The sequence below is a fragment of the Centropristis striata genome, chromosome 11, assembly GCF_030273125.1.
Source record: "Centropristis striata isolate RG_2023a ecotype Rhode Island chromosome 11, C.striata_1.0, whole genome shotgun sequence".
Classification (NCBI taxonomy): domain Eukaryota; kingdom Metazoa; phylum Chordata; class Actinopteri; order Perciformes; family Serranidae; genus Centropristis; species Centropristis striata.
In genome coordinates, this window is record NC_081527.1 from 26,323,598 (window position 1) to 26,338,554 (window position 14,957).

General features: G+C 39.2%; 1 protein-coding gene across 2 annotated transcripts in view; it reads right to left on the bottom strand.

Annotated features, from left to right (window-relative positions):
- Nucleotides 1-14,957, bottom strand: part of efr3a (EFR3 homolog A (S. cerevisiae)) — a 186,311-nt gene that overhangs the window by 47,519 nt on the left and 123,835 nt on the right. For both annotated transcript variants that reach the window (XM_059345426.1, XM_059345425.1), the window contains one exon: nt 7,296-7,436. In XM_059345426.1, the coding sequence (XP_059201409.1) occupies nt 7,296-7,436 (141 nt within the window). The remainder of the gene's footprint in view (nt 1-7,295; nt 7,437-14,957) is intronic.

The window sequence follows — 14,957 nt, forward strand, 5'->3', positions numbered from 1 at the left end:
TTATTTACTGTTTAAACGGTCTTTTATAAGTTTTGTGCCCTAAACCTAAGGTCAGTGGTTTTACAACATAAATCCACAGAAACTGCAGTCTTTTTTTTTACTACCACAGACTGTACGGGTGTGCTATTTTTAACACATGCCTACGTGCCGTAATTTGTGGTTCTGACACACAACCTCTTCTGCCGTTCATGTTGGAGAACTTGTCGGTTCAGAGGGTTAAAAGAATATTTTAATACTGTTATGAATACATTCTGACCTGCTTTCACTAAAAAAGACATAAGAAATATAAAAGAAAAAATAAGCAGATTTTCCCAAACACAAAGTTCCATTTGAAGGTGAATAAATAAACTGTAGCAGCATGACAGCTACCGGAAGAGGGAAATTAGAAATATTTAAAAGTAGAGATGAGGTTAGAGTCTCTCCAACTTGGTGCCTGGAAAAAGATTCTACATGTTAACCATGTAAATCCATGTATCTCCTTCTAAAATATACAGGTTATGATGTATTCTAAAAATAGCTTCTCTGCTGTTGTTATCTGTTGATTAAAGGTCATAGGAAGTAAAAGAAAATGCCACTGAGAGAGAGTGATGTGAATGTGAGGCCAGTTGCAAGAAGCAGAAAAGAGAAAAAAGAGAAGTCACTGATCTTTACACAAATGAAGTTAAAAAAGCTCTGAGGCAAAAAGGAAAGCAATGAAACAAACGGGAGGGAAAGTAAAGAGAGAAAAATGATTAAATGCAGCTCAGTTTTTGAAGAGGCCCTACAGATACCAAGCAGTCACGTTAATATTATGTAATTAATTGTTAATGGCGGCATTAAGAGGCTGGCTCCCTGATTGAACCAGCGAGCAGCAGTTGGTTTAGTGTTTCTGCGGCTGTATTTATTTACACCTCGTCATTCTGACTCCGGGCTGAGAAAAGCAGCAGTAAAAACCTGCTAGTGAATCACACGGAGACTAAAATATTCACAAAGCTCAAATTAAATAAAGCTAAAGTGTTTTGTTTTTTTTGTTCGGTTAGTGGCAAGTTTTTAATTCCTGTCCAATGTCACAGAGAAACGTGACATCAGAGTCAGAAGACGAGCCGCAGATTTTCAGCATTTTCTCACAATCAGTGGTTGGAATCCCATCAATCAAAGTGTCCTCGCTCTCTGGAGAATTAATTAGCGACAGCAATCACAGACAACAGGACCGCAAGTCTAAATTACCGCCAATTAAAATAGAAACGCCGTGAAATAATTCAATTTGAGGAAAAGACGACTGCTGCATCCGTCTGACAACAAAGTTAAACAAAGGCAGACAGAATGGAGCTGCAAACCAAGCGGGGTTGAAATGTATCTGTTTTATAAGAGATCGCCAAAAATACATCGTTTATCATAGAAGGAAACTGTAAAAACAGTCATTATCGTCAAAGTTTGGCCTTTCCAACAGTCCTTGAACGGATCATCAGTGATGAAAAAAAAAAAAAAAAAGAGAAAAAGTGATAAAAACAAAGCTGAAAATGTTTATATTTCTGTCAGAATCACTTTATTCTAAATAGTCAATTAAAATGTGTCCTAAAATAAAGCGTTTGTTAACCAAAACCTGTTAAAAACATTAAATTCTGCTCCTCAGAGACACTGTGGAGCCATGATTGATTCTGCTGAGATGAATGGTCACGTGACAATTATTCACTGAAAATCTATTTACACAGAGCAGAGAGGAGAGGACAGGAGAGGCTGGAAACATGACAATACTTCAATATGTAAGAGAATTGTTTTGTTTTTTGTGACACTTGTGGGCACTTGGAAAATTGTTTATATATAAATTATGTTTGATTCAATTCATTTTTGAAAGAAAACTGTTCAATTCAACTTTTTTATGATTTATGTGATTCTAACTGTGTTTATCTGCACTAAGACACGTTGTTTCCATGTCTAGCCATGATTGTGCTGATGCCATAGAGCTGCAGAACTTACAGATTGATATAGATTTTATATAATGCAGTTAAATACAAAGCTACAGAGAGGAAAATGTAAAAATAGCAAAAAAAACTCCCTGAAACTGCTTGTTGGGGTTCAGAGAGTTAAACAGAAACCTCCAGAACTGAGTAAATGTGCCAGTGTCTCCCACAGTACTTTATGAGAAAATGTTTGCCCTTAAAGCCTAATGCCACTATTTCATCTTAATCAATGCATATTTTAATGACTTATTGTAAAGGAGAAGGAGGATTCTACGATCCTTGTACGTCTTCTTGTAAATGCTGTGGTGGACTCTGCTAACACATCCACGTGCTCTTATTTAGAAAGCTACATGTGTTTGCTTTTACTTTGAGGGTCTAATATGTTCTTACCCTAACACTTAGTAAATACATGCCCCAGGAAAACAAGTGGAGGCTGACTGGCCGCAGTTTGCTTTGTTCTCTTCCAGTAACGTTAGCAGCCATCCGCTCTAACAGGCAGTCTAACTCCCTCAGAGACTGGAGTAATGCTAACATAGTGCTCGTGCTGTTTCGGTTGTCATGACATCTCGGGTGTTTGACGTCCTGATACTGTTCCAGTCACTCGTCCCCACGGCGAGAGAGCGGAAGCTCCGCCCCCTGCTGTGGTCTCTTCTACAGGGTTAAAAAAAATAAACAACCCCCTATTCTGAAGTAGCGGCGGGCATAATATAGCAGCGGCAGGCCGCCACTACAAAATGAATATAGCGAAAACCCTGGACCCGCTTTTTATTCCGCGTTTAGACGAGCGTTTTCAGGAGGAAATCTGCTGCATACGGTGAGGCTAAAGTGTGTGAATTGGATTGTATGCATGCCAGGCGGCATCACTTAAAGAGATAAGAGCATCTTTGGGCATGTGGAAGTTTTCACACCACGTATATTCATCAGCTACTCCTTCCACAAAGTTCTCCACCATCCACTAGATCTCCCAGATCTCCTCCAAAGCCGTCTGGCTCGCCTCCCACCAATTGGTGCATCCAAAATGTGATAGAGGTAATTCCAGATCCTTCTCTGTTCACTAATACTATCTGTACATATCCTGTACATTTGGAGGAAAGACTCCTGTAAGTTTATTAGAGCTGCCAGAGCAGCTTGAAGGTCCGACGCATGGAAATAATCCCACATGTTTGTTTATTTCCCTGTACTGGAGCATGTATGTGACGTAAACGCGTACGTGACGTGAGCAGATCTGAGCAGAGTTTTGTGTCTTGGCAGTGTAGACGGACACGCTACGGCGGAGCGGATTACAGTTTTACACTCTGGAGGGTGGTTTCAGATTTTACACCGTAAATTCACCGTCTAAACGAAAGGCACTTCCCATAAAATATTTTGTTGGTTTTACCCGCAAGCGTCCTTGTGTAGACAGGGCCTAAAGCTAAATTCAAGTGTAAGGGGGATGCATATTTATAAAACTAAAACCTTTGAATTACATTAGGGCTAAAATTTCCGCAAAATCGTTATAACCTGTAAATTCTCATTCTCATTAATTCAAACACCTCTCCATTTTCTCCCACTTTAACTTTCCAATACTTTACTTTTTTCCACTTTGTGTCTTGCTGTGATGATCTGTTCTTTCTATGGCTCAGCTGTAACTGGCGCTGGGTGAACCGCCGGGCCATTACAGCTCAGACCTGCAGGCGCCTTTCTATTGATTGTTTGTGATGTTTAAGTGATGCAGGAGCTGAAGCTTACTCTTCTGCTGCACTCGATATCTGTCCTGTTTACCGACTGTCAGTCAGGAGCCTTAAATGTATTTATTTACAGTCGCTCTGACGGATCTTTATTGTGCTTCTGTTGCTGCAATTCAACATTTTATTCATACATCCTATTTTCCTGTTCCTATTTTGCTTCACTGTGTTTAATGTAAAGCACTTTCATCTCTTGTATGAAAAGCGCTTTATAAATTAAGTTTGTAATCATTATTATTGTTTTGAGATTGGTGTTATCCACTGAAGATTATTGTAACAAATAAATACATTTATTAAACTGTGCAAAATCACAGCCTTTTTTCCACAAAACTTTAAATATTAGACTAATTTCATGACCGGTCCTGGTCTGGAAGATTTTTTTTTTAATTCCAGTACTTTTCCGGGTTTTGCATGATCTCGGAAACCATTACTATATGAAAACAAAATACTTTTACTTTTCTTTTAGGTTTGCAAAAAGATTAATTTTGATTTTATTCTGAAAATTGGAACAATTTTAGCACCAAATTAAGGTTAAGTCTTGGATCTGTCGATCCTTCAGTCATAAATACTCTCACTGTTAATTTAGCACCGATACTACACTGAGGCAGTTTAAGTGTGTGTGTGTGTGTGTGTGTGTGTGTGTGTGGGGCAGGGTGAAGAGTCCAGCGTTAGCAGGAACAGGCCCCTGGGAGTCTGTGATGTTCACACTGATAATGACTCCTCAGCTCAAACAGCTCCCAGTGGAAACACCACCCTGTGACTCTGCACACTCAATTTCACTGCTGTCACTTCTACAGCGTTCACAGAATGCTGTAGAAGTGACAGCAGTCTATGATCGTTCATAGAATTAAATATCTTTAAAAAAAAAAAATATATATATATATCTCTATATATTAATAATAAAGGGGAGACATCGATTGAGGAAAAGCAACATAAAGAGCAGAGAGTGTTGGACGAGACGCCAGGGTTGACATTCATCAAGCAGGAAATCAGTCCTGACTGTCCAACACTCTCAAAGTGATTCATTATTTATGATTCTTTCATATGTAAGGCAGCCAACAGAGCTGTAATATAAATAGATTTGTAAAAGCTGAAGCAAAGTCTGCGTACAAATAACTCGCCTTCAGACCTTCAAATTCAGTGCAATGCAGACGCCAGAATCCAATTCTGCGTGGATGATATACATATCTTTCCCCATATCTCCGTTTGGAGTTAGTGGTGCCCTCTAGTGGTCGTAGTAATTGTGGACGATGGCGAGGTGGAGCAAAAAAGCACAAAGGTGTCAGTTATGAGGTGGATGAGTCAAACAAACCCAGGACTTTCACCCAAGAGACGTAAAAATTACCCCAAAAAGGAAACAATTTTACCAAAATATACACAAAAATTAAAAAAAAAAATACACAAAATTACCAAAAAGCATGTAAAAATTACCCAAAAAGGAAACAAAATTACCAAAATATACACAAAATTACCAAAAAATATGTTTAAAAAATTACCAAAAAAGACAGAAAAAAACTCACAGAGTTACAAAGACACAAAATTACCAATAAAGGACAAAATTACAAAAATACACAAAACTGCAAAAAAGGATACAAAATTACAAAAAATTTAGATCTAAAAATGATCAAAAAGACATAAAATGAAGAAAAGAATAGATTAGAATAGTCTTTATTGCTATTGCACACAGTTATTGCACAAAATTCTCAAAAGATAAGCTACAAAAAAAGAGCACCAAAAGGAGGAGTCGTGAGCCGATGCAACGGCACACGTCGCCAACTTGCCAACCCAAGATTTCCATGTCAAGATGTAAAAGTGATCAAAAACGGACACAAAATTACAAAAAAGAGACAAAATGACCAAAACAGATGTAAAAAATGACCAAAACAGAGACAAAATGTGACAAAAAAATGGGCGGAGAAGAATAGCGCTGGTGTCCCATGTGAAAACAAAAAAAAAAGTATACCATGTGATTCAAACATCAGAAGTCAGAGGTCATGAGGACGCGTCCTCCATAAACCTGAGAGTCTCCTCGACATTTAGGAGCCATCCATCAAATACTTGTTGAGGAGAGCAAACTGTTGGACCTGCATACTAACTAAGACAGTGACGTAAGTGTCCCTGGAGCCACGCTGCAAGCACGGCTAAAAATACTAAACACCAAAACGCACCAATTTAAATATCTGCATGAGCCTTTTGCTCCCGAATCTGCCGAGGATAAAAGGAGCGAGCACTCAGAGCGGCTCAGCCGAGCAGAAACAGTCTGGAACAGAGGAAGTCTCAGCGGGGCTCGCCCGTTCGCTCGGTAATTGTCCAATTTATGCGAGGCGTGCCGAGTGGCGGGGCAGAGCGGCCAATGGGAGCAGCGGCGAGGATATTTAAATCCCAGGAGGGAGAGAGACAGTCACCGGGTGGCGGCGGTTTACCACGCTCACACGGCCGCCGCCTCGCTGATAAGAGAGCTCATTTAATTTCCTCTGTGTGCCTGGAGCCCGGACTGTGTGTGTGTGTGTGTGTGAGTGTGTGAGTGTGTGTGTGTGAGGCACAAAGTGGGTCAGAACCTGCAGAGTGTGTGTGTGTGTGTGTGTGTGTGTGTGAAAATGAATGTAAGCAGAAGGAAAGTGTGTGTGTGTGTGTGTGTGTGTCTGCAGAGGTGTGTGTGTGTGTGTGCAGAGGTGTGTGTGTGTGTGTGTGTGTCTGCAGAGGTGTGTGTGTGTGTCTGTGTGTGTGTGAAAATGAATGTAAGTGGAAGGAAAGTGTGTGTGTGTGTGTGTGTGTGTGTGTGTGTCTGAAAATGAAAGTGTGTGTGTGTGTGTGTCTGCAGAGGTGTGTGTGTGTGTGTGTGTGTGTGTGTGTGTGTGTGTGTGTGTGTGTGTGTGTGACCCGTATGGCTCGATAGTCTCCCAAATTTTAAAATTTTATTTGATTAAATTCCGTTAATGCCTCTGAGTGTATGATGAGTCACCAAACATGTGACAGGAAGGGAGAAGAGAAGACCTGGCTTCTGATGGTCAAATACTGTTGTTGTTGTCCTGTTTGTTTGTTTTTACACGTGTTTGGCAATTAAGAGAGAAAGAAACAATCAACTGGATTCAAACTAGAAAAAAAACTTTTGCTATTCTACAGGTACAGATATATATATATATATATATATATATATATAAATACAGATATTAGAAAGAAATTACCTGTAAAATAGCTTATGGTTTCTTTCTGTTATTATACCGTATGTTTGGAAACTTTTACTGATTTTTTCTGATTTTTTTTACAGTGTAGTGAATGTACTAAAAATTGTCAATACAACTGATTTATATTACATTTTATTTGGTGATTTCTGTCACACAAACATCTGTGAAAGCTTGATATCATCTAATCTGCTCAAAATGACAAAATGTATGCTTGCTTATACTGTTAATTGATGCTATGTTTGGTTTTGTTGAACTTTTGCTGCCAGACTTGTGGTAGTAAATGGACTAAAAAAGTCAATTTAACTGATTTTTAACACCATATTTGGGGATTTCTGTCATACAAACATCTCTTGAAGCTTGATATCATCTCATCTGATCTCCTCTTGTAACATCAGAATCCCTTTTTTTCACATTTAACTGTTGCAGGGTAATATTGAGGTACTCACACCAGCACGGGTCGGACAGCATTGTTCATGTTGCCGTAGGCCGCTCTGCCCAGCAGCTCCCTGAAGCAGCTCTCAGCCAGCGCCGCCGGGTTTTCCTCGCCATCCTGACCCACCCCTGAAGGCGTGCCGGGGTGCCCCGCCCTGCCAGACACAGACACACAAGTTAGAGCTCCATCACTGTATATATGAAAATGTACAATGTCCTTAAATCAGGTTTAAAGGACTGAAAACAGCTGAGATTGAATCAGATCCCAGAGAAGCTGAGGGAGTCTGCATGTGAGACGACAAGCCAAAAATCAATTCTTCATATCGCGCACAGAGAATCTCTAAAGAGAGAGAGAGGGGAGGGGGCGGAGGGGAGAGAGTGCAGAGTGCAATAACATTTAGAGGGAAAAAAACCTGAAAAGAGAAACCTTCAGGATATGAGAGAGATGGATGGAGCGAGAGAGAGAAGGAGTGAAAAGCGCAGGACTAAAGACGGAGGAGAAGCTGAAAAGAAATCAATCAGGCAGCTGAAAAAAAGGAGAAATCAAATGAAAGAGTATCGACCAGCCTCAATCAGTGTGTGTGCGTGTGTGTGTGTGTGTGTGTGTGTCCACATCAGGAGATAGAAACACTGCAAAAAAACGTGTCGGCATGAAATGTTATCTTGCGTCAAGCAGTTTACATTGTAATGAGAAAGCTGCAAATCTGCACATAGACCCAGCTGGAACCTGCAACCTTTCTGCGTGTTCTTTGATAAATGATGCACACTGATTAATAAATTAATAAAAACTGTTGTAAGTGAATCACTGCAATATGAGCCACTGTTCCAGTAAGACTTTTAGGGTTGGATTAGTGTAAACATGTTTGATATGATACGTTTCTGATGTGGTTTGAGGAAGAAGGAGAAGAATGCGTACTGCATAATGAATGAATGAATACAGAACAGAAGGATGTTTTGTAGTCATTGTAGTGGAATTTACTACCTCTCTTGAGTGAGAAGAAGAATCAAAGATCAAGTCAAAGTTCCTTTTCATTTTCTTTATTATCAGACATCAGAACAATAATAATGCCTAGGTCAGGGATGGGCAACTTAAATGCTGCAGGGGGGCCACAATTTTTCATGGAAACTACCACAGGGCCACATATAGGACCGTGCACTTAACCAGATATGATGAAACTGCAATTTTAAATATGTTTACAGTGCAGTAACTTACATATTTCATGCTCAAATGCATGTATAACAGTATAAGCAGACCAACATTAATTGCAAGAAGTAATTTTGTGCATTTTTACACTGCACTTTTAAGATTTCATGCTCAAATGCATGTAGTTGTACTGAGGGCCACTTCAAGTGAGGGTGCGGGCCATATGCGGCCCCCGGGCCTCCAGTTGCCCATCCCTGGCCTAGGTACAGGGGAGGAGAACTTTGTCAATTTCAAGGCTGCTGAAAAAGGTGTACCCACGTCCAATGAAGCCCTTGTTCTCTCTGCTTTTTCTGTCTGTGTCAGGGCATTTTAACAATTCAATTGTAACATCCCAAACCCAACGTATAGAGCACGTTTTATGTGAAAGCGCACACTGCTAGGTCTTATTTTAACCTTAAAAGGATACGACTTATATTGTTTATATTCTGCCCCCAAACGCCTCTAATGTCTGACAAATCCCAGATCCTACAGTACGTTATTTCTGGTTTAAACCGGCTGTTACATGATCATGAGGTCACACTGGGGCCTTTGGTAAAGCAGAGAACTTTACGATTAAAAGTAACAGAAAATATACCAATTTGCACATTGAAGGTTCCTAAAGCATAACAAGAATGTGTCCTTTCATGGTCAGCCTGTCAACACAGAAGTAACAATTTAAGTGCTGCCAACCCATACATTAAATCTGTTCCTGAAATACACACATACCTCAGTATGAAGTTGTATGAGTCAAACAGTTGTATGCTGTATATGATCATGAAAAAACATTCTAACAATGTTCAAACTGGTTTCATATGAAGCCAAACACCGGACTGGACTGGTATACCAGGTTCTACCACTAGGTGTAATTGGAGTGTCGTGACTCCAGTGCACTTGGGGCAGTAATGCACCTCTAAGCTATTGAAATTATATATATATATATATATATATATATAATTTCAATTTTATATTATTTTATTTTATTTTATTTTACTTATCCTTTATTTAACCAAGTAAAAGTCTTGTTGAGAGACCTGGCCAAGAAAGCAGCATAAAAATAGACAAGTTACAACATTTAAACACAGTTATCATAACAATTAAATACAAATAAATACAAATACAGCCATCACAATATCAGTGAAGGAGCCTCAGTAGAGAGGATTTCTTTATCCTTTAGAATCGATTTAAATTCACCGATTGTGATCAACTCAGATAATTTCAATTCTTTTTGCAGATTGTTCCATGATAAAGGGGCATGACTAAAAGCTTCCTGACCTAACTCAGTTCTAACTCTTGGCTCCAGCATCTGTACAATGACTTGCCAGCGTAGACTATGTTTAGTTTGGATTCGACACATGTATGTACACAGGTAAGAGGGAAGCAGCCCAACAATACATTTATAGATAAAAACTAACCAATGAGAGCCTGCGAACTCATCTTATTTTTTCTAATTATTCATAGAAAAGTTTTGTTTTTTTAACAGTCTCACTAAAACTTTGTTTACAATGAAATGTAATTTTCTGATATTTGAACATGACTGCTGTTAAAATACAATAAAAAGCTGCACAGCTCCAGAGACAGAAGGCAGCTGGGTCAGAGAGGCTCTCACATCCTGACCACTTCTAATCACAGCTTTTATTGGGAACATGACAATAAAACTTGAGATCTTTGATGGTTCACAATAAAACATTAGACGAGTTTGTGCACTAAAACAATGTTCCCAATAAAAATGGTAAGAAGGTTTCTTCTGAAGTTTTTTCACAATAAATAATTAAATGTGTTGCACTTCAAACATTCCCTTCATACCTGACCTCAAATCTCAGAGATCGTCATCACCCGCAGGAACTTCTTCATCTGATTTACAGTATATGAGAAAAAGACAGAGAGATTCTGAGCAGCGTGTCTTCAGGTGCCAGCTCAGATAAACAAAGCAGCCATTGTTTTACATCTAAATGCTGCTAATAAGAAAGGAAGAGACAGTAAGAGAAAGAGTTTCTGCTGCTGCTTTAAAGAAGGACTGTGATTCCAGAAAATGAAGCCTGGTGAACATGATGTAAGAGGGACAAGAGGAGGGGGTGAAGGAGGGAATGAAATGATGAACAGAGACATGAAAGCATCAAGAGAATGGAGAGGAAGTAAGACAGTGAGGGGGAGGAAAGTCAATAGAAACTAAATAAGCTTCTTGATGGACTGACGCAGATGAGCAGAGCTGCAGGTTGCAAAAAATAAGGAGCCACAAAGTGGTTTTACCACGAGTCAAGATTCATCAGTCACATGCCTCAATCTGATGGTTGGTAGTCAGTTCAGCTGGTCACAACGTGTCAGAGTTTAGATCTGATAACACAACACCAAGCACAAGGAGTGTTCAGGGGGAGTTTGAGGTTTCCTGTGTCCTCTTCTCTCTTTACCTCCTCTTCCTCCCCTCCCCTCCTCCTCCTCTCCTCTCCTTTCCTCTCTTCTCATTTCCTTCACTCCTCCTCCTTTCCTTATCTCCTCTCCTTCTGTCCTCTTCCTCTCCTCTCCTTCCCTCCTCTTCTCCTCTCCTTCTTTCCTCCTCTCCTCTCCTTCCCTTCTCCTCCTCCTCCTCTCCTTCCCTCATTCTCCTTCCCCCCTTATCCTCTCCTTCCCTACTCCTCCTCTCCTCTCATCGTCCTCTCCTTCCCTCCACCTCTCCTCTCCTCTCCTCGTCTTCTCCTCTCCTCTCCTTCCCTCCTCCTCTCCTCTCATTCCCTCCTCCTCTCCTCTCCTCTCCTTATATTCCATATGGTCATGAACATTATAAAACTGGGTGACAGAGCTTTCTATTTTTATTGCGTTAAAACCTTGCTGACCCTGAAAAAATCTAATTCAACGTCTTGCATATAAGTTTGTCATTTCCTGCAGTCGCCAAGAATCCACAGTTCTGGCAGCAGATCGGGCAGTCGTCCCGTTATGGGTTATGTTGATAAAATAATGCAAAAGTAAATGACTCCCGCAGCAATAAGGCTGGCCACAGATGGACTGTAGGCAGCCGCCTCTCCAGAGGGAAACAATGCAATTACTGGCGGCCCACACAGGTGGTGCAGAGGAAATTAAACGCTTATTGCTTGTTAGATGCAAAGACATGAGAGATAAAAATGAAAATCTCTCCTATAAAAGAAGGTAGATGGGTGTCACTTAATGAAGTTGCCAGAAAAGAATTAGTAAAGGCGCAGAATGTTTGTGATGAGAAAGAGTTAAATTTGGCAGAAGACTTAAGAACACGTTTCAAGCAGGCAGACATTTAATTTAAATTCCAGAGAGGATCCTGCAGGCTTCATTTAGCACTCGTCCTAATGAAGCACAGGAAATGATGCACGGCATATGTACAAATGTCCAATTTGATGTAATGATGCAGCTGTAAAAAGAGAAGAATGCTGCCACCGTTCTGAATATTTAGCAGTGGTGGTGATTAAATATTAATAATCTTTATTGTTGAAGGAGATTTCAAAACTAAATGAGAAAGTGCTTCATGGTCCGGAGAAAAAGGACTAAACACACAGAATAGAAGAGTTTTGTGCTCTGACCGATAAAGACGGACCGAATTAAAAATCCCATTAACTGCAGAAATTAACATTTAATTTGAACTTTTTTTTTTTTGTTGCAGAATTTAGAGAGGTCAGAGAGGTTATTTCACAGTTTGGGGCCCTGATAGCAAAAATACAATAAGCACTAAAAGATGTACGTATCCAGGGAGCAGAGCTTTTAGTTTAGTTTCTGCTATCAGTCTGCTGATGATTTAGGATTGGGAACAATGTTTCTGGTGTTCCAGTATAAGCAGTGGATATCCAAAAAACAGACATATCCAGGCCACTTCCTCTGCTGAGCACCAGTCATAGCTCCAGATGACATCAAGGCTCATCTATAACAGATATCTGCACATGATTGCAGATATTTCACCCTCCTCCTCGTTATTGGCTAAAAGACTTGATGTCCTTCCTAAACTTCTAGAAATAAAGTACAGTAGTAGAGCCTGCTCCAATATAGACATTTAAAAAAAAAACTTGAGCTCCTATTCTTTAATTAACCTGATTTCTCTTCTATCACAGAGCAAAAAAAAACATTTCCAGAAACTGAAATTGTAGGCGTCATCAGTCGTCCAATGCACTCTGAAACCCTTGTTTTATAATTTTATTTTTCAGTTTATAATCTATATGGTTTTGAAGTTTAAAAAACAAGATGGCAGGTACTTTTACATATATGTTTCTTGTGTATTAGCAACCCAATAAAGATACATGCTAAGAATCACAGCAGATATTTCAAAAAAAAAAAAAGCTAATAAAGCACCAAATTATTGTCTGATAGCTTATGGGTTCAAAGGGTTCTTTTTTGCCCTCAAACTAGGGCTGGGCGATATGGACCAAAAGTCATATCCTGATATATTTAGGCTGAATATCAATATACGATATAAATCCTGATATTTTTATCGCAAAGTGAGAGCAAATGTTCAATCAAAGTCAAATATGTCATATCACAAGTAGTTTTATTGAAACGGTTTATTTAAGTGAACATAAATACTGTATAACAAGAGTACCTTTAAAAAAAAATCCAAAAGCTCCATAAAGTGCACATTAAATAAAAAATATAATTTTTATCTCTAACAAAAATACCCTTGAAAAAAAGGGCCAATCTTTTTTTTAAATAAATATATTTTTTTGAGAAAAGAATAACGAACATTACAAAATAATTAATATGACAAACCCTAGTAAGAGCAGCATTTATAGATAAAAAAGAACAACATTTGAACCATATCGATACATGCGATATGGTATAATTCCATGTCACATTTAAAAATATATCCAATTTAAAAATATATCGATATATCTGCGTAACGTTACAGCAGCTGCCAAACCGCGTAAATCTCAACAGAGCAGATCGCACCAGACAGGAAGTCCGACTCAGAATCAACGTAAAACATTTCCGCCCCCTTTCAAAATAAAACACAATACGCAGTTCATGCAGCCTAAAACTACTTCACATCAACATTATGTTATGACCGGGGCACCAGATCAGCAATCAATCAATCAAAGGGTCTCAGATATAACATATTGTTTTTATAAGGATAGATGGCCAGATCAACAGATCTTTCACGTCAGAGAAGCAAAGTAAGCTGTTGGTTGTTGTTGTTGTTGTTTACTTTATACACACAGTTTATCCATAGATTGTATAAATAGAGTTTAGAGTTTATCACGGGATCTCACGGTCTCCCGTATGGTCAGGATTATCGCGTGATCTCGTGATCTCGTGTGTATACGACCGGCTCGCTAAGCTGACGTGATGCTGCTGTAACGCGCCCGGTGTGAATTGACGGTGGGCAGAAGACGCAGCAAAACCGCGGTGGAGCCGTGCCGCTGATGTAACGCGCCAGGTGGAAATCCCCAGTCAGTGTCCACACAGGATGTGTTCAGGCCCACTGACACACTAGAAAAAGTTATTTTTCAAAAAATGCAAAGAGAAATCGTTAAAAACCTGTGAAAAGCAAAAGTTGCCAAACACTTACCGTAATATTAAAGTATATATATAGTATATATATATATATATAAACTGTATAAATTGTCTGTAAAATAAGTTATGGTTGTTTACTGTTATTTGATGATGAGATAACCTCAGTCCTCCGAGCCCAACACACAATCATTGTAGTCTTATGCCAGATATATGTCCGTGGTTAATTTGTCTTGAAATAACCATACCAAAGTCGTACTTTGTTTGAATTAAAGAGGCAGTGACTTCAGGGTTAAATATGTAAATTTGTGACCGACATATCAAAAATAACCATCAACGTCTCAGGTTTAACCAGGCTGCAGTCTCTGTGTCTGAGAATGGAGGTAAACCAGCAAGTGTCTTAAGCTGCATTCTACTGGAAATTCCAGCAGGTAAGAGCTAAGTTTGGCTGCAAAAAAAATCTGCCCATTCATTTCAGCGCAAAATTTGAAAAATTCTCACTTGATTTATTACCTCAGAAAATGTTTTCAGGACAACACTATGGTCTCAATCACTAGTAAAAAATCCTCTTCAAGACAATTTGACGTTAATAGTTCTAATAATGGCCCCATTTAGAAGAAAATAGAAGATAAAGACTCCTATGATTTGGGGCGTGGCTACCTTTGATTGACAGGTCATTAACAAAGTGAGCCGTCATTAGGAGAGAAGCAGAACAATGCGTATCCACAGCAACGTGTCAATAAAGTTATATATAACGTTATATAGATATAAAAGAGGACATTTAGCGATTTGGTCTCATAACTTTGATCCTTTCACTGTATTTTCACTTAATGACAGTTTTTTTGAACGTTCAGCATTTGGTTGGACTAACAGACACTTCAAGGAGTCGCTGCTCAGTTGTCTGAGGTCAGTAACGTACATTTAGGGGTTTTTTTGCTAGCCAAAACTAACATCCAGTTAATGCTCTAATTAATGCTAACATGAATTAGCAGCAGCTTCTCTCAGTCAGATTGAGGTGTAGAGAGGCTGTAGTCAG